The sequence below is a fragment of the Suricata suricatta genome, chromosome 5, assembly GCF_006229205.1.
Source record: "Suricata suricatta isolate VVHF042 chromosome 5, meerkat_22Aug2017_6uvM2_HiC, whole genome shotgun sequence".
Taxonomy (NCBI): Eukaryota; Metazoa; Chordata; class Mammalia; order Carnivora; family Herpestidae; genus Suricata; species Suricata suricatta.
In genome coordinates, this window is record NC_043704.1 from 121,982,607 (window position 1) to 121,995,974 (window position 13,368).

The window sequence follows — 13,368 nt, forward strand, 5'->3', positions numbered from 1 at the left end:
CCCTGTTGCTGTCCAGTTCTAGCAGCACCACCTGTTAAAGAGGCTGTCTTTTTTCCATTGGATACTTTTTCCTGGTTTGTCAAAAATTAATTGGCCGTACATTTTTGGGTCCACCTCTGGGTTATCTGTCTATTCCATTGGTCTCTGTGTCTGTTTTTGTGCCAATACCATACTGTCTTGATGATGACAGCTTTGTAGTGGAGGCTAAAGTCTGGGATTGTGATGTCTCCTGTTTTGGTTTTCTTCTTCAATATTACTTTGGCTCTTCAGGGTCTTTTATGGTTCCATATGAATTTGAGGATAGTTTCTTCTAGCTTTGCGAAGAACGCTGGTACGATTTTGTTTGGAATTGCATTGAATGTGTAGATTGCTTTGGGTAATAATGACATTTTAACAATTTTTGTTCCTCTGATCCATGTGCATGGAGTGTTTTTCTATTTCTTTGTGTTTTCTTCAAATTCTTTCATAAGTTTTCTGTAGTTTTCATCATACAGATCTTTTATATCTTTGGTTAGATTTATTCCTAGGTATATTATGGTTTTTTGTGCAATTGTGAAGGGGATCAGTTTCTTGATTTCTCTTTCTGTTGCTTTTGTACATTGATTTTGTACCCTATGAAGGTGCTGAATTCATGAATAAGTTCTAGAAGGCTTCTGGTGGAGTCTTTCAGGTTTTCCATGTTAGAGTATCATGTTATCTGTGAAAAGTGAAAGTTTGACAACGTCTTTGCCAGTTCTGATGCATTTTATTTCCTTTTGTTGTGTGATTGCTGATGCTAGGACTTCTAGCACTTTATTAAACAACAGTAGTGAGAGTGGACATCCCTGTTGTGTTCCTGATCTCAGGGGGAAAGCTCTCAGTTTTTCCTCATTGAGGATGATATTATTTGTGGGCTTTTCATAAACTGCTTTTATGATGTTTAAGTAAGTTCCGTCTATCCTGACTTTCTCGATGGTTTTATTAAGAAAGGATGCTGTATTTTGTCAAATCCTTTTTCTGCATCTATCAACAGGATCATAGGGTTCTTTTCTTTTGTTAATTTGATGTATTACATTGATTGGTTTATTTATTTATTTTAAAGTAGGCTCCATGCCCAACATGGGGTTGAGCCCACTAGTTTGAGATCAACAGTTGGATGCACTACTGACTGAACCAGCCAGGCACCCCCAGCCTCTAGTCTTTAAGGGATGCTATGCTACCTCATAGTTTGACAATACTGTCTTTTTAAATATTATTCAGTTGAATGAAGAGACTGTAATTTTATTTATCTCATGTAACAGCATGTATAATCAGGCCAGGATTTACCATGCCGGGGAACCAGGGTTCTTCTGTCTTGGTGCTCTGTCATGTTAGTGTGTACTTTCTGTCTCAGAGTTTAATATTGGTATTTTAGCGTCTTGCATCTTATGGTGCAGCCAGCTGGAACAGGAAAAGCAAGAGTAGAGGCTGCGCCCATTCTTTTTGAGGATATCATTTATATCATTTATATAAAGGAAGAACTGAGTCCATACTGAGGGACCAACCGTGGTTTCTGCCACATATGCCCATTGTTTGTACCCAAAAACTACAAAATAGATGACTTTGTGTAGTTTACAATCTGTGTAATTTTTTTTACTACCTATACTTTTTAGCTTAATTTTTTTACTCTTAAGATAGTTTAAGACTTTGCTGAGTCTAGTCTTCTCTTATCATGTTGTCTGTTTACAGTTTTTATGTGTCTTCAGTATAAAGCCAGACTATACAGAATGGTTAATTATATAGAGGCCAGAACGCGAAATGGAGATAATGTATGTTGTTTTTTATTTACACAGAATCAAAGCATTATTTAATGTTGGCTAGTTAGAGAAACGTCTGGCCAAGGGTGTCTTCTGCTTTGCCATTAGAGTTCTCAGAAATATCCATAGTCCTGCAATAGATGTCATCTACTACTATAAATACTTTGAGCAGCACTTCTTGTTAACGAAACAAAAGAGATTTATTACAACTGTACGTTTATCAGCTTGTCAGGCAATTACAGGGATACCTAGGGGATACTGTCTGTGGGTTCTATTCCAGCCACTGCAATAAAGGGAATATCACAAGAAAGAGAGTAATGAATTTTTGGGTTTCCCAGTGCTTATAAAAGTTATGCTTATACTGTACTGTAATTTCACATGTGCAGTAGCATTATACCTTAAAAACAATATACACACCTTAATTTAAAAACACTTTTTGTTAAAAAGTGCTAATCATTGCCTGAGCTTTAAGCAAGTTGTAATTGTTTTGGTGGTGGAAGTTCTTGCCTTAGTGTTGATAGCTTCTCACCAGGGTGGAAGTTGCTAAAAGTTGGGGTAGCTGTGGCAGTTCTTAAAATAAGACAATGAAGTTTGCTGCATTAATTGACTCTTCTTCCTTTTAGGAACAGTTTCTCTGCAGCATGCAATCTGTTTAGTGGTGTTTTACCCACAGTAGAACTTCTTTCAAAATTAAGTCAATCTTTTGAATCCCTGCTGCTGCTTTATCAGCTAAGTTTATGTGATATTCTAAATCCTTTGTTGTCATTTCAACAGACTTCATAGCATGTTTACCAGCAGTAGATTCTATTTCAAGAAATCACTTTCTTTGGGGCACCTGGGTGGCTCTGTTGGTTAAGCATCTGACTTTGACTCAGGTCCTGACTTCATAGTTTATGAGTCTTTGCCCTACCTCAGGCTTTGTTCTGACAGCTCAGAGCCTGGGGCCTGTTTCAGATTCTGTGTCTCCCTCTCTCTGCCCCTCACCCACTCACGCTCTGTCTCTCAAAGATGAATAAACTTAAAAAAATTTTTTTTTAAAACCCACTTTCTTTGCTCATCCATAGGAGATAAGTCCTCATCTGTTCAAGTTTTATCATGAGATTGCAGCACATCTATCACATCTTCAGGCTTCACTTCTAGTTCTCTTGCTCTTTTCACCACATTTGCAGTTACTTCCTCCACTGAAGTCTTGAAACGTTCAAAGTCATCCATGAGGGTTGGAATCAACTTCTTCCATACTTCTTGTTAATGTTGATATTTTGACCTCTTCTATGAATGTTGAATGTTCTTAATGGCATCTAGAATGGTGAATCCTTTCCGGAATGTTTTCAGTTTAGTTTGCCCAGACCCATCAGAGGAATCACTATGGCAACTTTGACCTTGGAAAATGTATTTCCTAAATAATAAGACTTGAAAGTTGAAGTTACTCCTTGATCCATGGGCTGCAGGATGGATATTGTGTTAGCCAGCATGAAAACAGCCTCAGTCTAATTATACATCTCCATCAGAGCTCTTGGATGACCAAGTGCATTGTCAACCCTAAAGTCTTAAAAAGAATCTGTTTTTCTGACCACTAAGTCTCAACAGTGAGCATAAAATATTCAGTAAACTATTTTGTAAACAGATGTGCTGTCATCAGGCTCTGTTGTTCCATTTATAGAGCACAGGCAGAGTAGATGTAGCATAATTCTTAAGGACCATCGGATTTTGGAATGGTCATTGAGCACTGGACTCAACTTAAAGTCACCAGTTGTATTAGCCCTAAGAAGAGAGTCCGCCTGTCCTTTGAAGCTTTGAAGCCAGATACTGACTTCTCTGTAGCTGTGAAAGTCTTAGATGGCATTTTCTTCTAATATAACAATGTTTTATCCACACTGAAAAGCTGTTGTTTAGTGTAGCCACCTTCATTAATTATGTTAGCTACCTCTCTGGACAACTTCTTCAGCTTCTGTATCAACACTTGCTTCTCCTTGAACAGATTTTATGTTACAGAAATGGCTTCTTCCTTTCATGCTACCGTCACCCCCTCATTCCATCCCCCAAGGGAAGAGGGGGAAAGAGCCACAGTCACTTTTTGCTTATAGCAAAGTATGTTTGCTTTATTTGTTTTATTTTAGTCAATGATCACTATTATATCATAATATGTATATGATTTTGAAAAGTCTAAACATAAAGAAAAATAGAGAATATGAATGTTAGTGTTAATTGCTTTCCACCATTTTCTTATTTTAGTTCAAGCATTTGAACAGGTGTGTAAGTTCACCATTTATCCTGTACAGTATAAGTTTTCATTACTGATTATTTTGGGTTTTGCAAAAGAATGTAAGATTCTGTGTTTTATTTGGGCTTCCTGCCACATTTCTGGCAGTTGTTTATTTTTACCTTGGCTTTATTCAGTGCTCTGCTTTTCATAGCTCAGTAAACAATCACAGTACAATTATAGAGCCAACCCCCTTGCTCTCCCCTCTTAATTTACTTGTAGGTCCTCAGGATATTTACTTACAGTATGTCTGTAAAGTCTTAATTTTGTTTCACAAAATTATAGTAGGTTTGCTAGCTTTTTGCAGTAATTTAATAGCAGTCTGCGTTTCTCTGACATGAACAATTTATACTATGTTGTTTGCACCAACAGGTTTCATTTTAAGATGTGTGAGTGTAGGAGTTTGATATCAAATTCTGATAACTTGTCATGATAATTTTTCAGAGAAACCCAGTCAAGCCTGTAAAAGAGAGCATACCATTTTTAGGTTGAGGGTCTGAATATAAAACCACTGTAATCATACATTTTGTGTGTGTGTGTGTGTGTGTGTGTGTGCGCGCGCGCGCGCGCGCGTGCTTGCACAGTGCGCATGCGTGCATGTAGATAAGATTTTATTTTTTTAAAGAAAATTTTTAGGATCACAACAAAATTGGGAGGAAGGTAGAGATTTCTCATATATCTCTACCCCTTCACATGCATATCCCTTTCCTCTTATCAGTGTCACTCACCAGAGTGGTAAATTTGTTACCAAGAATGAACCTACATTGACACATTATAGTCACCCAAAGTCCATAGTTTACCTTGGGTTTTATTCTTGGTGTTGTGTGTTTTGTGAGTTTGGACAAATGTATAATATGTATTTATCATTATCATCATTATCATATTACACAGAGTATTTTTACTGTCCTGTGAATCCTCTGTGCTCTGCCTATTCATTCCCCCCACCACCCCTAGCAACCGCTGATCTTTTTATTCTTTCCATAATTTGGTCTTTTCCACAGGTTTTATAAGTTGGAATCATAGACTATGCAGTTTTTTCACACTGGCTTTTTCCCCTTAGTACTATGTATTTAAGGATCCTCCATGTCTTTTTGTGGCATGAAAGCTCATTTCCTCTCAGTGTTAAATGATATTCCATTGTCTGTATGTATTAGTTTACCCATTCACCCACTGAAGGACATCTTGGTTGCTTCTAAGTTTTGACAATTTTGAATAAAGATGCTATAAACATCCATGTGTTTTTTGTGGTCATAAGTTTTCAACCACTTTTGGTAAATGCGGAGGGGCATGATTACTGGATAGTTTGGTAAGAGTGTCTTTGGTTTTGTAAGAAACTGCCAAACTGTCTTCCTAAGCAGTCATAGTATTTTGCATTCCAACCAGCAGTTGCTCCACGTCCTCAACAGCATTCGTTCTGGATTTTGGCCATTCTGATAAGTGTGTAGTCTTATCTCATATTTGTCTAATTTGCATTTCCCTGATGATATATAATGTTAAGCATCTTTTTATATGGTTTTGTTATGTCTGTACCTTGTTTGGTGAGCTGTCTGTTTGTTCAGGTCTTTGACTTATATTTTAGTCTGGTGGCTTATTTTCTACTTGTTGAGTTTTAAGAGTTCTTTGAATATTTGGGTAACAGTTTTTTATCACATAAGTTTTTTGCAGATATTTATTTATTTTCAATCTGTAGCTTGTCTTTTCATTCTCTTGACAGTGTCTTTCACAGAGGAGATAATTTTAAATTTAGTGAAGTCCAGCTTATTGGTTCTTTTATTGATGGATCATGAATTTGGTGTTATATGTAAAAAAACCACTGTCAAACCCCAGGTCATCTACGTTTTCTCCTGTGTTATCTTTTAGGAGTTTTATGGTTTTGTATTTCACATTTATTTTTACTAAGTTGAGTAGTGTCATTCCTTCAACTTTTTTCTTCTACATTATTGTGTTGGCTATTCTCGGTTTTTTGTCTCTCCATATAACTTTAGAATAACTTTGTTGATACCTACAGAATTTTGATTGGGTTTGCATTGAATCTGTTGATTATGTTGGGAAGGGCTGACATTTTCACAGTATTGAATCTTCTTATTCATAAACATGGGATATATCTCTGTTTATTTAGTTCTTTGATTTCTTTCACCAGAGTTCAGTAGTTTTCCTTATATAGATTTTGTACATATTTTGTTAGTTTCATACCTAAGTTTTCGTATTTCTGGGTGCTAATGAAAGTGGTATTAGGTTTTTAATTTCAAATACCACTTACATTATTGATATATGGGAAATTGATTTACTTTTGTATATTAAACTGTCCTACAATCTTGCTTTAATTATGTATTAGTTCCAATAATATTTTTGTTGATTCTTTCAGATTTTCTAGACAATTCTATGTAAACAATCATAATTGTCATTCTTTTGTATGTATGCATGTATTATTTTGAATCTCATTACTTTAGAAAATAATATAGTTATCTTAATGCTTATATGAAATTCCAATAAAAAATTCCTATTTTGGAAAGTTTTTTTTTTAATGTATTTTGGCCTAAATGATAATGTTTTTTTTTTAAGTATGGGGAAATGAATCTCTCTTTCTCTCTCTTTTTTTTTCATGTTACTGCAACTACAATTCAGAATCTAGATCCAAAAAAATAGCATGGGCTATCTTCGTTATTTTAGTTTAGTCTTATAAGGATTGGGAAAGAAAATGGGATAACTGTATTTGTTTCATGTTTAGTTTTATCCAGGATTCAGTGCTTAATCTAAATGTTTTTTTGTGCCTCTGAGCTAGCAAGACGCTTACACTTTTTTAAAAACTCCATATGTTTGGTTCGTCTTTGTTGTTTCATTTGTTTATAGAAATTGAAAATTAAAATAGAAGGATAGAAAGAAATTCAGTTCAAATAATGAATGACTCTTTAATCCAAGTTGCAATTCTGCCACCTACTGTTTGCACATGTATTTTTGATGAAGCTGTATTCCTCCCTTCTTACGAACTCTTTGAAAATAATTCTTTCCTTCATTGTTAGCTTACAGATTTAATATTCTATCAATAAAACGTATAAAAAGGGCATCCATCCTTAGTAATTTTTTTTTAAGGAATTAGGTCTTTAGTATCTTACATGTTAAGGCTCATAAATTGTTTATAAATTCATTGTATATAAATTTGCTATGTGTTTGCCAGTGATGTTCACAGAATTAAGTTATTTGATGAATGAGTATTTTGCTTTCTTAGAGTCGAGGTGGAAAAAAGTTTCTTGCTGTACTGAAAGAAATCTTGGACAGGGACCCCTTGTCTCAATTGTGCGAGAATGAAATGGATCTTATTTGGACTTTGCGACAAGATTGCAGAGAGAATTTCCCACAGTCACTGCCGAAATTACTGCTGTCGATCAAGTGGAATAAACTTGAGGATGTTGCTCAGGTAAGAGCAAAAGATAATTTTTGTAATTCTTTTTGGGAATATATATTACTTTGTTGATTTCATGTACATTGTTCTTTCTTACATAGGAATATTGCCATAGAGTGTATAATTTTCCATAGGAGAAATCTTCCATGTTTTAAACTCTTACATATACTCTTAATGATAGACTAGAAAGTTTAAGATTTTAAAATTCCAGATTTTAGATAGGTTTTCTATACCTTTCATTAAGAACAATTAAAGCATGCTTTTGATGTTATCATTGTAATTGCTACCTGCTTGTAGAAGGTTCTGGATTATTTCTAACAATTTCATCAATGAGCTCCAAAGTTTTAATCTTAAATGACTTTAATTTTTGCAGTGACTATTCTGAAATGAATATGTTGTTTGAAAATTACCTCTTTCTAGAAGCTGATGTTTTAGAGCATAAACCTTTTAGATGAATTTTAATATTCATTTTAGTTGGGCAGTATTAATGAATGTTTGCCTTTAGGCAGAATAAAGAAAGGAAAAAAATTGTTCCAAAAAGCCATCAAAGTTTAGTTTCTTGATTTAATTTTCAGAAAGAAAGCACTATCACTTATTAAATGCAGTTGTTATCAGTGCTCTATAGAAAGACACTTGAAATGGTTATTTAATCAGAGTGAATACATTTGGCGTATTTAAAATAACCAAATTTATTTACCTTACTTGTTTGAATTCACCTGATCTTTTTTAAAGTTTTCTGGTCTTAGTAAGTCTATAGTAACTTAAAATTAAAAAAATTTTTTTAATTTCAGTGTAGTTAACATACAGTGTTCTATTAGTTGCAGGTGTAAAATCTATAATCATCCCCCCCCAAAATATTTTTAATATTTATTTAGTTTTAAGAGAGAGACACACAGAGTGTGAATGAGGGAGAGGTAGAGAGAGGGGGAGGTACAGAATCTGAAGCAGCTCCAGGCTCTGAGCTAGCTGTCAGCACAGAGCCCGATATGAGGCTCGAACCCATGAACCATGAGATCATGACCTGAGCTGAAGTCAAACGCTTAGCAGATGAAGCCACCCAAGGCGCCCCTTATAATGACTTTAAAATTTTTTTCAAGAAATGTATATTTATTTTAATCACACACATTAATTTTTTAAATTTGATTATTTTATTGCTTTAAGTTTAGAAAGGGCTTCTTTTGAGTCTATTTCTAGTATTTAACAATTTTTGAATCCTGTTACCTAATTGTATTATGTGTCTCATTTAAACTTTTATACAGTTAGACCATATGAGCATTGCTTACTCTGAAAAGGAACTATTTTTGTCATTTAGATAAGTTTTGATTGTTTTGACATATTTATCTTCTAACCGTTTATTTATTTACATTCAAGGTTAGTTTTCTATGAAACCCATATAATAGTGGAATATAAGATATAAGCATTTTTTATTTGGCATATTTGCCTCCTTCTCATCTATCCATTAGTGTTCAGTTCTAACTGCTTATCCAAGAAATGCATCATATGATTATTTTGCATAGCATTAGAATAGGAGAAATTTCTCACTGAACTCTTAAAAGATATTTGAGAGAGAGGTTTCTTAGGTCAACAGTCAAAAAATGGAATGAGCAAATTTATGCATGATATTTCTTTATTTGAACCCTAGGGACAGAAATTTTTAACATTCAGGAATTTAGCCTACTTGTCTCATTTCCATAAGGTAATCTAAAGCATTGTTTTCCGATATAAACTAATGTTCTTCATTTCAATAGAAGAAAGTCAATCCTAATCCTTTTTTTAGTAGTCTAGAGAAAAAAAATTGATGTAATAAAAAGTAGTATGTTTGTTTTCACAACTCTGTCCCATTGCCAGTTACAGTGAGTGAGTGCAGAAGAATATAAACAGAATTTTTAATAAATTGACTACCTTTAGAAGTGGAGAGCCAGAGCCTGGTGCAAAATTTATATTCTGGTACTAAAGGCAAAAGCTGTGGATGAAAATTTTGTACAAGACCAGCTTCCCAACTGCCCCAAGATTTAAAAAAGTAGCCTTCATTTAATCCACAGGAAAATATTCTGTTAATGCAAAAGGGGTTTCAGTTGTCTTTGCAAAAGGCTGGTAGTTAATTGGCACTGCTTTCACTATTTATATGGCTGAATCAAATTTTTCTTCACTGTTCGCTCCCATAGCCTTCCTGAAACTAAAGTAGTGAATTTTGCAAATTTATTTATTTATATAATTATTTAATAATTATGAGTAATCTTACTAAACATAACCTCCTTCCAATAGTAGGACTCTTTTTAAAACTCCCAGCATAGTTTAACCATCTAGTATTATAGAATCTTATCTACCTTGTATTGTTTTTGTGTAGTGTTATATTCCATGTGTTAGCTGTGGATGCTAGGGTTTTTTTTAACTACTGTTTCACTCAGGAAATGGTCCCCCCAACTCCTCTTTCCGTAATGAGAAATGTTGGTCTATCAGGACTTTGGGCAAAATGGGGAGGGAGTCCCATCAGTGATAAAAAGTGATTTGAGATAGGGGTTTCCTATCTTCAAACCAGTATATGTCAACTTTTTTTTCATTATTATGCTTGTTAGGAGTATTTTTAGATTTTTTTTTTCTGGTAGCCCTATCTCTGTGATATTTTGATACCATGGATAAATATATGTCTTTTTATATAGATAAAAAGAGCAAGTAAAAAGCTTATCTTTTTATTTATCCAAGTTTAAGAATAATTAAACAAAAATTGAAGGTAGAAGTTAAAACGTGAACATTTTATTGTATTTGAACAACTTTTATGTAATTTATTATATAAACATAATATCAAATTTCATTACTTTTGGCAGGGTATGTAAATGTATAGTAATAATAGCAATGTAATCAGATTTTTTTAAAGAGAATTTTTTTAATTAAAAAAATTTTTTTAAACGTTTATTTATCTTTGAGAGACAGAGATAGAGCACGAGCAGAGGAAGGGCAGAGCGAGAGGGAGGCAGAGAATTCGAAGCAGGCTCCAAGCTCTGAGATGTCAGGATAGAGCCTGATGTGGGGCTCAGACCCATGAACTGTGAGATTATGACCTGAGGTGAAGTTGGACGCTTAATTGACTGAGCCACTCAGGCATCCCTGTAATCAGATTTTTAAAAGTAATTCAGAGGTGTTATTTTTTCTGCAAATGTAAAATAATAGAAAAATTAAGTTAATTTCTTAAAAGTTTATTTTGAGAGGTGGTAGAGCAGAGGAGGAGAGGAAGAGAGAGAATCCCAAACAGTCTCCGTGCTGTCAGTGCAGAACCTATCACAAGGCTCGACCTCAGGAACCGTGAGATCATGACCTGAGCTGAAGTCAAGATTTGGGTTCTCAACCGATTAAGTCACCAATGCACCCCAGAAAAATTAAGTTAATTTCTTAAAAAGTATCTTTAGTGAGGTTAAATTTGCTTGATGTGAGAAAATACCTTTTAACTTAGCTGGTAGGTATTCACTCAAGTATTATTGACCTATTTTGGGCACTTGACATGATTAATGAGAACAATTGAATAATAGAATTAAAATAATAAAATAAAAATTTTTTAGTTCTTAAAGCCCAACTTTTACACAAAAGGTCAAATGACAAATGACAAGGCAGCTAGCCGGCAGGTACTTGCAGGCTACCTCTTAAAATATGAGGTGAGATTGGGCAGTCAGGTGAGAGATGTCCTCCACTCATTCCCATCTCTTTACATGTGTTTATGGCTCTAATCTTGCATACATTTTGTGTGTCTTCTTTGGATTCCAGGTGCTACTTTATGTGATACCCCAGAAAACCCATTGAAATCTATCAGATATTAAGGAATAAGATTTTGTCCAATAGGGTCCAATCATAATTATCAATTTTTTTTAAAGGTTTATTTATTTATTTTGAGAGAGAGAGGGCACATGAGTGTGTGCATGCCTGTGCGTGCGAAGGAGCAGGGAAGGGGCAGAGAGAGAGGGGAGAAAGAGAATCTCAAGTAGGCTCCATGCTGTCAGCACATATTCAGAAGCGGGGCTCAGTCTCACCAACAATGAGATCATGACCTGAGCATAAATCAAGAGTTGGATGCTTAACTGACTGAGCCACCCAGACCCTCCTACCTCTGACTATTCCTTGATCATTTCTCATTTCTTCCTTTACAAAATTATTTAACGGCTAATGATTGTAGAATCGCATATTCAGTGTAACATTCTCTTCTCAGGTAAGTCCTTCCTAGCTTTTTAAACTTGCTTATCTATAGAATATTTCAATAAAGACATTCATTATTAATTGATGTAAACAGAAGTGTATTTTTGAGGCCTAAATAATTGCAAGTATGCTTTTACTTTCTTTTCACCCATCTCTGCTCCTGTGTGCCAAGGAAAAATAGGTTATTTTTCTCTCCTGTAATTTCTGAACCACGTTCACTTTTTTTAACAGCTTCAAGCACTACTTCAGATTTGGCCTAAACTGCCCCCCCGGGACGCCTTAGAGCTTCTAGATTTCAACTATCCGGATCAGTACGTGCGAGAATATGCTGTGGGCTGCCTGCGACAGATGAGGTATTCTGCAGGTGGCTTTCTTTGGGGAAAGGAATAACATGGCGGTAGGTAGAGAAGGTGATGTCTGCTTGAATGTCGCATGAGAAAGGAAAGAGGAATTACTCAGTTTAAAGCATATTTTTCCTTTCTTCTTCCCTGTTCCCTTCCCTCCCTCCCTCTCTCTCACTCCTTTCTCTTTCACTTTGGCCTATATTATGAAACAAAACCCCCAAGATCACCTTTGGTTTCCATGATTCATTAGGACTTACAGGATACAGCACATACTCATACTTTTGGCAATGATTTGTTATAGCAAAAGGAGACAATGTATAATTAGCAAAGGAAAAAGATTCATGGAGCAAAGTCTGAAGGAAACCATTCAGAAGCTTCTAAGAGTTTTTTTTACTAGTAGAGTCTCGGTGAATATGCTTCATTCCCCACAGCAATCGAATTGTGACAACAAATCTGAAATACTGTCTCCCAGGGGAGCTTGTTAGAGACTTGGTGGCCAGGGTTTTTATTGGGGGCTAGTCACATAACCCCCCTCATAAAAGCAAAATTCTAGACTTTTAGAAGGAAAGTGGGTGTCGGGCAAAAACCATATCATTTGGTCAGAACAGTTTATGCACACAAAGCCACTCTTATGTGTTAGGTGGTAGGAAGCCTTCTGAAATCTGTGTTTCCAGGTGCCAGCCAAAAGGCCAGGGTTGTTAACACCCTTTTTAAAAGGATAGCAGCCAGGCCTGCTGCTATGTTAACTCTTTTCTGTCCACCACTCAGAATTAACAAGTGGTAATATATATTTTTTTATTTCTACTTTTAAGCCAATAACATTACAGCTCAAGGTGAAATCCTCATAGTTTGGTTACCCAGTCCTGATTACTTTCACTTCCCAAGCAAACCATGGTCATGAATTTGGTCTGTTATCTTTTTATACCACATTTTTCTGTTTATACTGCATTTTTATATCTATAAAATATATATAATAATATTGTACATTAAAAAAGTTACACCAATATGTCTTGCATATGTATTATTTTAAATCTTTTTAAAAAATTTATTGTTAGGTTTTTGAGGTCATTCTCTCCCATTACGTATAAATATAGTTTATTTCTTTCACTACTGTGTAATGTTCTGTCATAGGGATATATTTTATTTACTCCATTTCCCTGTTGAGGAGCATTTTGTTTTCCCCAGACTTCCCAGTTCCAACCAGTGCTGCAGTGAACATGTTTGTACAGTCTTGTTTGGCCAGTACATGTATGAAAATCTATTAGATTTATTTGAAGAATTGTCATTATTGATACAGTCTCAGATAATGGGCCTCTTAAGGTTTATCCGTTTCTGGTTTCAAAAATGAGGTTTAAACTCTATGGCTATTTATTTATTTATTTTTCTTTGTAACTTTATTTTTTTTTT

General features: G+C 34.9%; 1 protein-coding gene across 4 annotated transcripts in view; it reads left to right on the forward strand.

Annotated features, from left to right (window-relative positions):
• Positions 1 to 13,368, forward strand: part of PIK3CB (phosphatidylinositol-4,5-bisphosphate 3-kinase catalytic subunit beta) — a 168,817-nt gene that overhangs the window by 109,612 nt on the left and 45,837 nt on the right. For all 4 annotated transcript variants that reach the window (XM_029940169.1, XM_029940170.1, XM_029940171.1 and 1 more), the window contains 2 exons: positions 7,262 to 7,450; positions 11,849 to 11,970. In XM_029940169.1, the coding sequence (XP_029796029.1) occupies positions 7,262 to 7,450; positions 11,849 to 11,970 (311 nt within the window). The remainder of the gene's footprint in view (positions 1 to 7,261; positions 7,451 to 11,848; positions 11,971 to 13,368) is intronic.